Source organism: Mercenaria mercenaria, chromosome 12 (assembly GCF_021730395.1).
Source record: "Mercenaria mercenaria strain notata chromosome 12, MADL_Memer_1, whole genome shotgun sequence".
Lineage (NCBI taxonomy): Eukaryota > Metazoa > Mollusca > Bivalvia > Venerida > Veneridae > Mercenaria > Mercenaria mercenaria.
Genome location: NC_069372.1, coordinates 49,644,067 through 49,656,565, shown reverse-complemented (window position 1 = coordinate 49,656,565; position 12,499 = coordinate 49,644,067). Strand labels below are relative to the sequence as shown.

General features: G+C 33.4%; 2 protein-coding genes across 2 annotated transcripts in view; one reads left to right on the top strand and one right to left on the bottom strand.

Moving 5' to 3' along the window:
* The window catches only part of LOC123533683 (proline-serine-threonine phosphatase-interacting protein 1-like), a 39,888-nt gene extending 37,761 nt beyond the window's left edge, over positions 1–2,127 (top strand). The window contains exons 11-12 of the mRNA XM_045315456.2: positions 685–819; positions 1,361–2,127. Coding sequence (XP_045171391.2) covers positions 685–819; positions 1,361–1,395 — 170 coding nt within the window. The 3' untranslated portion in view covers positions 1,396–2,127. The remainder of the gene's footprint in view (positions 1–684; positions 820–1,360) is intronic.
* Positions 2,128–5,279: 3,152 nt separating this feature from the next.
* On the bottom strand, positions 5,280–9,915 carry LOC123534458 (high mobility group nucleosome-binding domain-containing protein 5-like). Its single transcript, XM_045316723.2, has 3 exons — positions 9,800–9,915; positions 6,967–7,756; positions 5,280–6,008 (listed from the first exon to the last, which is right to left on the bottom strand). Exons 2-3 carry the CDS (start codon positions 7,740–7,742, stop codon positions 5,978–5,980), a joined length of 807 nt encoding a protein of 268 aa, XP_045172658.2. The 5' UTR covers positions 7,743–7,756; positions 9,800–9,915; the 3' UTR covers positions 5,280–5,977.
* Between the last annotated feature and the right edge of the window lie 2,584 nt (positions 9,916–12,499).

Sequence of the window (12,499 nt, the reverse complement as noted above, 5' to 3'; positions counted from 1 at the left end):
TTCACATGTCTAGCTTGATTTAGGGTTAACCTCCAATAACTTGTAACTGTATGTCGAATCACATGGTATGGTACATGTAATATATTTCATTTAGAAAGAGTGGCGATTCGTTAGCTGGTTCTCGTACACAGTTCCAGACTTTTTCTTTAATATGAAAATAAATCAGGTCCTGTTAGATTTTCTTATCAAACAAAGAAGAATTAAATTGTGACGTTAATGTGCAACATATAAATATATACACATAAAAGAGGCAAACATTTGGTGGATGTGGTTAAGAATGTACGTAATAATCATTGACATCATGTTAGAATCGAAATAATATATCTCAAACATTGATTTGTCGTTGAATAAAATCATTGTTTGTCGTCAGATGTCTTTTATCATAAAATTTAGTCTGCGCCCTCGTGACATAATTCCTTCGAATCTGAAGAACTCCTTTTATTCTAGTAAGTGGCGGTATTTTCAATTTTACTCGGACTAAAAACAAACCTATATTATTATATACTGATAATAACAATAGATGTGTATGTAACAAAAACATATTTAGCTTTGCGTGGAGCTCAAGAACGCACGATGCACTAGTTCTAGACATTGTTTACTATTAATTTTTCAAAGCATGTTTTGATAGTAGCCATTCAAGTGATGCTACAGTAATTAACAGTGCTATTGTGATTTGTTTTCCAGTTCGTATTGAGTATGAAAATTATTTTGACAACGGTAAAAACAAGTCACCTAGCATGCAGAGTAGGCGGCCTCAGGCCCCCAGACAAGTGTTACCACCTTTATCATCACCAAGGAGGCTTGCACCGACAAACAGTAGTAAGATGTTGAAAAGTTTTATTACATTTTTACTTTGCTTTTTCTCAGGTCTTTGCCTATTGGTTTTTGATTGATTGATTTTGATAGCCGAGATGCAGAATGCTGTTTTTATTGGTCAATTTTTACAATGAGCTCAGAACCGGCCAATCAGATTTTAGAGTTTTGTTTTTAACCTTGATACAAGTCTGTATGCTCCAACGACTGGTAAGTTTGTTGTTGTTTTTTAAACGAAAACTAGCAAATCTCCAAGCTCGAACCTATCCATTACTTTTACTTATTTTTGTTGATAGATTGGTGTACTTCAATTGTATATTCATTATAAACAAGGTACATTTCATAGAAAAGTACAAAATTAGAAGACAATATAAAAGGGACACTATAAAAATATATGGACACCGTCTTGAAGACAGTAATTGGATGTTTGTTGCTAGACAGTCCCACAAATTATTAATTTGAAAAAGGGGGACAATTATATCGATAAGACGGCAAATTTTACCCAATTGTTGATCATGAATTTTAAATTATTTTTTTGATATTTCAGATGATTACTCCAGTGTCTATTCGCACGTCAGCTAAACAAACAAACTGCCTGTATTCCATCTTCTAAGAAAGAGTGACTTTCAAGCAAACCAGTCTCGTAACCATGGTAGCCATCTTCTATTGACGTGAATAGACAATGTTGTTCATATTTATTACAACTGAATCGATTCGGTTGGAGTATATAAATCAAACCTCTTTAAAAATCTTTCCCATACTGTTTTTGCTGAAATTATATAAGTCATTTACATGCATGAGTTTGTGAAGAACCGCTTTCAAAGCGAGACTACTCCTTTGTCAGTGTATTTATCTGTTACACGGAGTTCGCATGTAAATGAAGAATCTAATACATGTTCATATGAAAATCATGATAAGTGGAGTCATCGTTTAAATAGACATTTGCTTTGGAGCAATTGACTGTGAAGCAAGGTTTGACAAGGGGAATCTGCTGTCGTAGTCAAAACTGTGTTCAAGACTGTCTGTGAACAGATGGTTTTATTTTCATTTTAACAACTAGGTGTGTATTTAAAACTCTGATGAGAGACCATCTTCGAATCCTTAAATTGTTCTCTTGAGCGCAGCTGTTGTAGAAACTGTTTTAAAAAATAAAACATGCTTGTTTTGTCTTTAATATGTGACAGAAGTTTATTTGTGCATGTAAGTGTTGAAGTTCTTTATAATTATTTTAAAATTTTGTGAATTTCAATTCAATTTTTGTAATTGTTTTATAAGTATTGTATGATTGTTGAGTAATAAAGTCTTGGAAAACAAGTTGGTCTTTATTGAAGTTGTGGATTCAGTATACAGCTGCATAAACTTATTAATATACCCCGGTAATATTTTGAAATAAATTGAACATAACGACCATTTTCAAACAGCGCTTCATGGCGACAAAAAGTAAATATTTAAAACGAATGGTTCCTACAAAAATGATACAGTTCAAACATATTTTGCATCTTTTTGTATAAAACACAATAACTGTTAATATGACATAAGAGCCAGTCAAAAATAATTGTTTTTGACTCCCTAAACTAAATCCAATATTCAAGTGAAGTGAACCAAGCTGTTATGTTACAAAAGATATACATGTGCATGTTCTTTATTTTCTTAACGATTGAAAAATCAACGGTATTTTATGGTATTTTCTATTTACAAATAACTATAACAGACTTTTAACCCGTGTACACTAGAAAATGACATATTGTACAGTCAAAGCATTCTGCAATTGAATTGACTGATTTTGTTTACCTAACAGAAGCTTCTTTTTTTCACATTATAACATTATGAGACGCTATGGCGTTCAAGACATGAGGTTTCCATATAATAATGAGCTACACCATGAGAAAACCAACATAGTGCATTTGCGACCAGTATGGATCCAGACCAGCCTGTGCATCCGCGCAGTCTGGTCAGGATCCATGCTGTTTGTTAACGGTTTCTCTAACTGCAATAGGCTTTGAAAGCGAACAGCATGGATCCTGGCCAGACGCTGGTCTGGATGCATGCTGGTCGCAAATGCACTATGTTGGTTTTCTTATGAAGCGGCTCATATATAGAGCGTTTCTGTGTGAGAGGTCATGCAATAAAATTACTTCACGGAGCCGTTAGATGGATGTCTAGACCTGATCATTTGAATGTTTAGGACATCCCATCCGAGGAGTAACACTTAACCAACGAAATAAATCATATCAATCCGCACTGCTTCGAATGTATCGAAATAATAAAAATCATGAAGGTAGAGCGATCAATTCTTGATAATTAACAACGCAGTCAAACACTGTTATTATAGGACAAAGGCGTGCATCTTCTGCGATGTATTTACAACCTGTTCATCCTGGTAAATATTCATTTCATTAAAGGTAATCAAAACCAAACTTTTCTGACTGGACCGAAAGCCTTACCAAAGTTCAGTATATTATCATACAAAATATGATAATTACTTTTGTATTGTATCACTTTTGTAGAAAAATTCAACTTTTAACATTTATCATGCTGGACACGATTGATTCTGCCTCTACGACCAGTGTAGATAATGATCAGCCTGCACATCCGTAAGGTCATATTTGATCAGTCCAAAATATCCATATTTTTTCGTATCAGACGGAACAACTCTTCCGATCCCTTATGCAAGGAGTCGATCGGGATTACTTCCCTTGTATTGCAGATTGAAATTTAAGAATAAACGCGATAACTTCCTTGTTTCTACGGTGGCCACCGTATATTTCTGAACGAAACAACGAGTCAGCACTCGGTTTTTAAGTTAGAACATGTCCTATCCGATGATCATGGATTGATGAAGAGTATATAAACATCTTATTATGAAAGAAGAACATCAACTTCTATGTTTGTGGTTTGTTGTATTAGGAACTATTTTCAACCGTCATTTAAAAATGTTTGAACTATATTTAATAACTATCCATAGGGATTGTTTTCCATAACTTTTATTATCACTCTTTGCGACAACGTTTCGGCCCAGGGCCTTTATCAAGTCACATGCACAAGTCTTAGATAACATATTTTAAAATTTGGCTAACAAATATATAAGATAAGTAACGTTAATATATGGAATCACGGAAAGTAGAAAGTGATTCCATATAACGTTACTTATCTTATATATTTGATAGCCAGGCCCCGTGTTCACAAAACATTTTTCGGTCTCAGCTGAGTTTGAGTTTGAAATTTTAGTATTAATTTTACTAAAACTTCAAGGTTAAATTCCAACTGAGACTGACCATCAATACTGAATAGCCATTTGAAAATAGTTATTAACTTAAAATTTAGCCTTAAACATGCTATTTAGATGTAAATGACAAATAAGGTTTCATTATCAAACTCAGTTGAGACTGAAAATGTTTTGTGAACACGGGGCCAGATGAATTGCAAAATATGTATTCTAAGACATTAATTTTGTTCCTTTTATGTTAATGGAACCGTAGACACAGGGCTTTCAATACAATATCATAGTGTTGGGTTTTTCTACGTAATTGTTAGATATAAATCCGCCCTAAAGTCCGTGTTTCCATAAACATGACGAGAAATTATGTCATAACAAGATAAAAGATTCAGATGATCGAAATTGTTCATATGTACTCTATCACATCTACCATTGGATCCTCCGCCGCCGAACGGCTAACGTTTCTGACTTAGATGTACTCTATTACATCTACCACTGGATCCTCCGACGCCGAACGGCTAACGTTTCTGACTTAGATGTACTCTATTACATCTACCACTGGATCCTCCGCCGCCGAACGGCTAACGTTTCTGACTTTGATGTACTCTATTACATGTACCACTGGATCCTCCGGCGCCGAACGGCTAACGTTTCTGACTTAGATGTACTCTATTACATCTACCACTGGATCCTCCGTCGCCGAACGGCTAACGTTTCTGACTTAGATGTACTCTATTACATCTACCACTGTCGCCGAATGGCTAAGGTTTCTGACTTAGAATCACTTGCTCCTCATCTTTTTGGGCTCTGCTGGGGATATCCCGTAAGTAAGTCAAAGAGCTAGCTTGTGGAAGTTCGGCGGTTCTACCCTGGTGGAATGATATTTGGAAGGGCACTTGGGGTCTTTCTTTATTGTTATTGAAATTTGAATGTTGCCATATTTTTTCATTATGTCGGTGTGAGTAACCAATTAAACAAAAGCAGACAGGCAAATGGACGTACCATGTAATATTTCGCTTCGCCCACAGTCACGAATGTTATGGTATCTGGCAATGATTAGATTTAATAAGAATGCTGACATCCAACAATTGACAACTTACTAATACCGCCGCAGTTGGTCGATACGTATTGCAGCAACCTCAGTATGCTTTGCTTAGAAAAATATAGCAAGCCGCCGTATCAGGCATACTGGATAGTGATATAGCATCAATCAGAATTATTTCTGGAATACATAAAAGGAGACTATTCGAAAGCAGCAGAAAGAAATTTATTAACATGCATATTTTTTTTCAAAACTGACAATTTATATCATTATGAAAGTTTCCTATACAAGCGGTTGTATTGAAATCATTGTTTTTGGTCTTAACGAATCATGCATATTTTGCGTGTAACATTGGATATTATTATTTACACATAGTTTGAAATAACAATGAGAAATAACGTAATAGATAACTAAAACATAGTTGTATATATTTGTCAAAACCAATTTAAATATCATAATTTCAGAAGCATCTTGATACTTAGTAGAATAACAATACGTTCACAAAATTACCATACGTTCATAGGTGTGCAAAAAAGTTTATTTTAAACAAATTTAGACAGGATTTTATCCAGAGAATGTTGTTTGTAATGAATACTTCGCAAGGAGAAACAATATACAGTCAAATGTGTACTACAGAATATCACAACCTGAAATCCTGCTTAATAAGGCCAATATTTTCAGTCATACATCCATTAATAGTGTAAAGTAACCTGTGTAGAGAGACCATCTGTCGACAAACAGCCCTTTTTTATTTTTCCAGAGGTGTTCTTTACACACAGATTTGACTGTACTAGATTTAACACTGTAAAAGCTAAGTAGAAAAATGTGTCTGTGAAAATTTTACAGAAATTTGAGAATATGTTTCATTGTCCGTATCATCAACATCTTTTCAGTCTTCAGTATTTTCAGTCTTTACCTGCCTTCTTCCGCTGGAACCTTTGGAGTTAAAGAGACAAAATATTAGTGTAAGAATGACAAAGTTTTATGGTTTATATGTTGTTAAATGTTTCTTTGTAAATTCCTTTACCTAGCACAATTATTCCTGGTTAAGAAAATGCATGCATCAATGAGTGTATAGAGTGTACATCTAACTAATACTGAAATAAGTAACATATTTTCAACGAATGTATTAACATCACTTTGATGAAATTTAAACGTACTTTTCACAGCACCGAAAAATATATGTAATAATTCCAGTTAAATATAAATAACTATATTTTTACGAATTTATCGTACTTAATTTATCACATGATTTTTTTCACTGAGAGGATGCGTTCAGAGAACATGCTATTCCCAATGGATCCTTTTAATTTGTTTTTAATAAGTGTTACAGTAATAATAGGCAATATGCAGGATATTGAATAACTATCCTACTATAAGAAACAACTTGAATACTTTGTTTCTACATAGAATTGTTAAGGGACTTAAAGGTTAGCATATGAATATTCAAACAATACCATATGTAGTGACACTTAGGCTGAGAAATTACTTAAAGTTATTCAATGGTGATTTTTTAAAGTGTGTTTTGTCATCTCGTCTTAGTTCGTATTACATCGCATTTTGCAATTCAATTTAAGTTCAGGATAACATATAAATAATAGATATGATACGAAGTTATTACATTTTTGTGTCAATTATCAACATTTTAGTTTTGTTGTTTATCTAAATGCATAAATGTCGGAAAATACTGAAAAAATCGACGTTCAATGGCAGATAATTCATGATAAAGCCTGGGTACCTATGATTTTTAATACATGTTTCCGTTTTAAACTTGATTCTCAGTCAGTATACAAAGTTTTAAAAAAATTCTGCCCGTAGGAAATTTTTGTCCTATATACATATAGGCGACTGTCCTATTTACCCTTAATGATCAAATGCTAATTAGAAAAAATACCTTTCTTTGTTTTCCTTTCTCGTTTTGCCACTGTCCTCATTCTTTTCCTTTTTCCTTCTGCCTGCACTATTCTCTTCCGTGTTGCCACTACCCTCATTCTTCTTTCCCTTTTTGCCATTGTAATCATTCTCCTTTTCCTTTTTCCTTCTGCCTTGATTCTTCATTTCCGTTTTTCCATTGTCCTCATTTTTCTTTCCCTTTTTGCCACTGTCCTCTTTTTCCTTTCCCGTTTTGCCATTGCCCTTATTCTTCTTTTCCGTTTGACCACTGTCCTCACTTTTATTTCCCTTTTTATCGTTGCTCTGCCTCTTCTTGCTCTTTCTGCTTGTACCTTTATCGGCTTCTTTGTTCAAACATTTTTCCATACGGCTTTGGTCCTCTTCATTCAAACCCTGTCCGTCACGCTGATTTTCCATTTTTTCTTTAAGTTTGAAACAATTCATTTCACGTTTCGTATCAGCCAAGTCATTAGGTTCATTCTTTCTTTCTTTCATATTACGTGCTTTCGTTATCCGAATTTTCTTCAACTTGCCTGCTTTAGGTTTACCAATATCCTCTCGTGAGTCCACTTTTACGTCAGCGATGCTGTTATTCTTATCTTGTTCACTGTCATCATTTCCAGTATCGAAAATAGTGTTTGCACCTTTCGCATCATCTTCTTTGTCATCTGCGACATTCGCATCGCGTTTGACGATTTTGGTATTCCATAGTGAAGGCCATGCCCCTGTTCCTCCGACCAGCAAACCAGCTAGAAGGATGAGCACTATTTGTTTCATTATTTCCCGAGTTTCTGAAAGAATTCATTAAGTAAAGGTTTTTGCTATGATTATGTCTTTAATATATAATTATGATGATATACCTTGCGCTAGAAGACGATTACTGATCAATTTCAAATCGCTTCATTGATTTTTTTTTACATTTCTTCTATGATCTTGCTGCAAAATTAATGAGTTTTAGCGACGAAAAATGATTGTAGCTACAATAGTGTATGTTTTGACTATAAACTTTCGGCTCAGCAACAAATGTGACAGACTGATTCAGAAATGATACTAGCGATGCATACAGTTTCTGATCACACGCTTTGACTGTAAATATTTCAATGAATTAAAAAGGGAGACAAAAACTTTTCATGATATTACTCAAGCTTTTTGTGATTTGTTCAAGCTCTGATTCCCTTTTTAACAATTTGAATATCTGCTCTTTCTACATGTATGCATGCTACTTTGAATATTGTTTTCTGTTGCAAATGTGCATACGAGAGGTGTTCAATACATAATGATACTCCGTGTTTAGTTCCGTAACCGGTTTTTATTTTTAAATGCAGTTTTTCAGCACATTATAGAGCAATTTAGTGGAAACAAAATGTCATAAGAATGATAAAAATCGGTAGATTCAAAGTAAAAATATGATTACTTGAGTGAGGTGTACTCAGGTATACTAGGCCATTTTATGTCCAAATCATTGAGATTGTAATATGCAATTCCTTGATTCTACTATTCAACAACTACAACTGTAGTTCAATTTTTAGTTTAAACAGTTAAAACAAGTCATTATCATTACATAAACATTTAAAAAATAAAATAAAAAAAATGATAACAGTTTTAAAAGGAGTGTGTATATTTTTAATCGAAAAATGATGTTGAGTATAATAAGCCTCTACAATTTTGTCAGGTGAAATGTTAATCGTTGAAAAAATTCTTGTATTTTAAGTTGATAATGTCTTAATTCTCGATTGCGAAACAAGTTCTTACAGATTAATCGCTCTCAACCTCGAGTTTAGACGTTTAGGTTGTGTTATAAAATGAAAAACGCAATAAGTAGTTAAAAACAAACTCAAAGTCATCATAAACTGGTGTACCTAGTAGAAAAAGTAATAGAATTTTGTGATTTTACAAGTTATTCTATTATTCTGAGACCCTGGATGACCAGGACAAACCTAAGTTATAATTATTTTTGCTATGGTCCAGTATACACCTCACTCAAATGTTTATATTTCTACTTTGAATCTACCGATTTTCACCATTCATGTGGCATTTTGTTCCCAATAAATTGCTCTATAATGTGCTGAAAACCTCATTCAAAAATAACCACTGGTTACGAAATTTTACACGGAGTATCATTATTTATTGAACGCCCCTCGTACTAGTACATTAAAACTTCAATAATAACACACGGCTTATTTTCATTTAACGTAAGAATTTGCTGTCTTATTTTCATTCCGACTAACTTTCTGATAATTGTTTTAAGAAATATGTGGCTTATTTTAAAATCATTTTTTTTTTTTAAATATAATTTGATATTGATATTAACGAAGTATTCAGTGATTATCTTATTTCAGGCAAAATGCGCAAACTATCATGGTTGTATTTCTGTGGGAACTTTTTCTTTTAAAATGCAGTTATACGTACTGTCCTGATTTAGATGCATACAGACTATAATGTTTAACATTTGTGTTGTAGTGGGATGTAAATAGAACTGAAGAATACTTACTTTTAAAAAAATAACAACTATTCTACATAATTTTATAACAATACTTCTTTCGTATTATCATTCCTATAGATGACTATAAAAATTTAAGGCAGTTATTTTTTCAACCTGGCTAAGATTTTTCTGACACTTTTATTATATCAATTTATGGCTTACTTTTGGGACTGTCTTTTGTTCTAAACTTACTATTTATCGAGATATCAGGATTTTTTAAAAAAAGGTTTGTTGACATTAGCCTAAAAATGATCTATATGTTAAATCAGAAATTTATTCTATTATTTTAGAAATATACTATAATGTTTCAAACTGAAAATAAATGTTTAAAATAAGTAATAATTTTACCTACCTAGATATTCTTGACGTGTCTTGCAGAGAGCTAAAATCCGATTTACAAGTGAACCCCGCAAAGCAATACAGCGATGTGATGTAGCAGCCTCTTCCTCCTTTTAAAGTAATGGATCCATGATGACATTGTGCTATTTCCGTACAATAACGATTTAGTCCGAATGCAATTTCAGCATCCTTCGGCTAATTGCTGGTATAGCCAATATCAGCAAACGGAGAATACCGAAATGACATTAGAAAACTACGTAAACGAACGAAAATTGACGAAATTCATTTCGGATCCATTACCTGGGTAGAAGATCGTGACTGTGAGACAAAGAAATTAGCATATAACTCTCATATACATATTTAATAACAGTCATGTGAGCAATTAGGATATTAAGAATTAAACTGTAGCAATTTTGTTTTTGTGCTAAAATCACGATCGTCAGTCACGCTGAAATACTATCAGTGGGAATGTGAGATTGTACAGCAGATACTGTAATTAGCTGAAATACTGTATAAGGAAGATAGCATAGCAAAATGAATGCTATTTAGATTTTTAAACTTTTAAACGGCGAAAAGAGTTTTGGTATTAGATAGGCAAAATTGTAGGTTTACAATTCAGGTAACATAATAAATATTGAACAAAAAATATAAGGAATAAATACAGATAAGGAGAAAATCCAGGCAATCAGCTGTTCTTCAATCGCAAGGATTGTTAAACAGTACAAAATGTACTGTTAGCAAAGGCAAAGTTTCTGTTATATATAAAGAGGTGTTTTTTTGCTAATATGAAAAAAACAACAACCCAAAAACCCCAAAAACATTAATACAAATGTATCCTTCTGCTCAAAAGATATTTAGTTGCTGTCAGTCCGTTATGTATTAATGATACCTATACTCAAGCTTAAGCAAGAGAAAGTTGTGTTATAGCTCAAGTTCTATTTAATCGCAATCACAGGCTATAAGTTATATATATATAACTATTTTATAAAGTTTTGTCACACAAAAGTTTTGTAGCACGTTTTGTGTGTCGATTGTATGCCACATTACTTTACCTTTACCGCACATAACGGTCATTTGAGTAAGATAACTCTATGGTATATGGTTTTTAAGCGACTAACCCACACATTGTGAATTGTAATTTTTAAAATAATTTATCACCGAAAGACAAAATGCCGCCACCGTTTCATATATTCACATGAAACATATTGGTTGACCAGTTTATAGTTTCTAGAATTACGGGAACATTTGAAGTTTTGAAATTTTTCTCATGTACATTTATAAAACGTTACAACGCTTTATTTTGTAAACATTGATAAATATAGAACGCGACAGTATTTTTAGACGCTATCATCACGTGGGCAGCAAATCAAAAGTGCACATGTAGTTTGATTGGTCAATTTATATACTCGTCTGCCGATTAGGGAAGTCAGCATGATTTACTTTGCCTTATTTAGGTAAGAACCACTATATATCGTACAGAATAACACTACAAAAATAACGGACCGTTCCATTATTAAAAGTACACAAACATCGCTCGCCACAAGACCAAACTATAGGTAGCGCACAGTATTATGGCGTTAAGAAGTGAAAAAAAAAATAGTAACATAAAATTAAGTCAAAACACTAAGTTTACGATTTAGTCAGAGATTCCACTTTGGCCGAGCGGTACGTAACGGTATTTCTATTCAGCAATGGTCACATTTACGTTCACGCACGTAGTTGGTCGTTATTCATTTTAAACGTAGTTTGTCGTAGTAATACTACGGTCAACTAGGTTGAAGTGCGCTCGAACTAGGTTTAAAAGATGAAATATGGAAAGTCTAAGTACGTTGAAGTACGTGTAAGTACGAACAACTACGTTCAACTACGAGTAAATCGGATAGGGTTAACTAGGGTATCACTACGTCTTACCACGAGTTACTACGTTACACTACGTATATACTACGATGGAAGTACGAACAACTACGACAAATTACGATCAACTACGTTGAGCTACGGAAAAGCGTTGTGGTTGCGCATGCGCAGGACGGGAAAGCTACAGTCATTTTGCTCTAGGAAGTTGACGAGACAGCATCATTTAAGCTTCGGAATGCCGCCTAGGAAAAAACGATGTTATAAAACAGAATGGCCGAAAAACTGAATTTTAAAGTAAAATGCATAAAATGCGCAATTTACACCACAGATTGGCTAACTAATGCAAAGAAAATATAATTTTAATGCAATATATAAAATGGATTTTTCCCGGTCTTCATGGTAAATGAACAGTTGATTGCTAGCGCGATTCATGTACATGTATTTGCCGATCCAAATCTGTTATTCATTTCGCATGAATACCGAAAAAAATTCTATTTAATTTTTTTAAGTATTTATAATTAGCGATATTATCATACTAGAATTGAAATTAATTTATATAACAGTAAAGTTTTTGTGGAATCGGCTCTCGTTTCATATCATGTTTGTACTTGTACTACGATCAAAAACGATACACACTACTGTTAAGTACGATCAAGTACGTTTAACTAAGATCAACTACGTTCAAACTACGGTCACAGTAGGGTCAAAACATCGTAGTTAATCGTAGTCAGATTTTGAACATGTCGAAAAATTATTTGCTTACTACGGACAAATCATAAGTTCGAACTACGATCATTACTACGTTTGACTACGATTATCTACGTGTAACTACGCTTAGTACGACCAACTACGATCAACT

Coding starts and splice junctions, on each gene's coding strand:
- LOC123534458 (XM_045316723.2), bottom strand. CDS start 7,742: ATGAAACAAATAGTGCTCATCCTTCTAGCTGGTTTGCTGGTCGGAGGA. Junction 6,009..6,966: donor AGAAAGGAAAACAAAGAAAG/GTATTTTTTCTA, acceptor TTAACTCCAAAG/GTTCCAGCGGAAGAAGGCAG.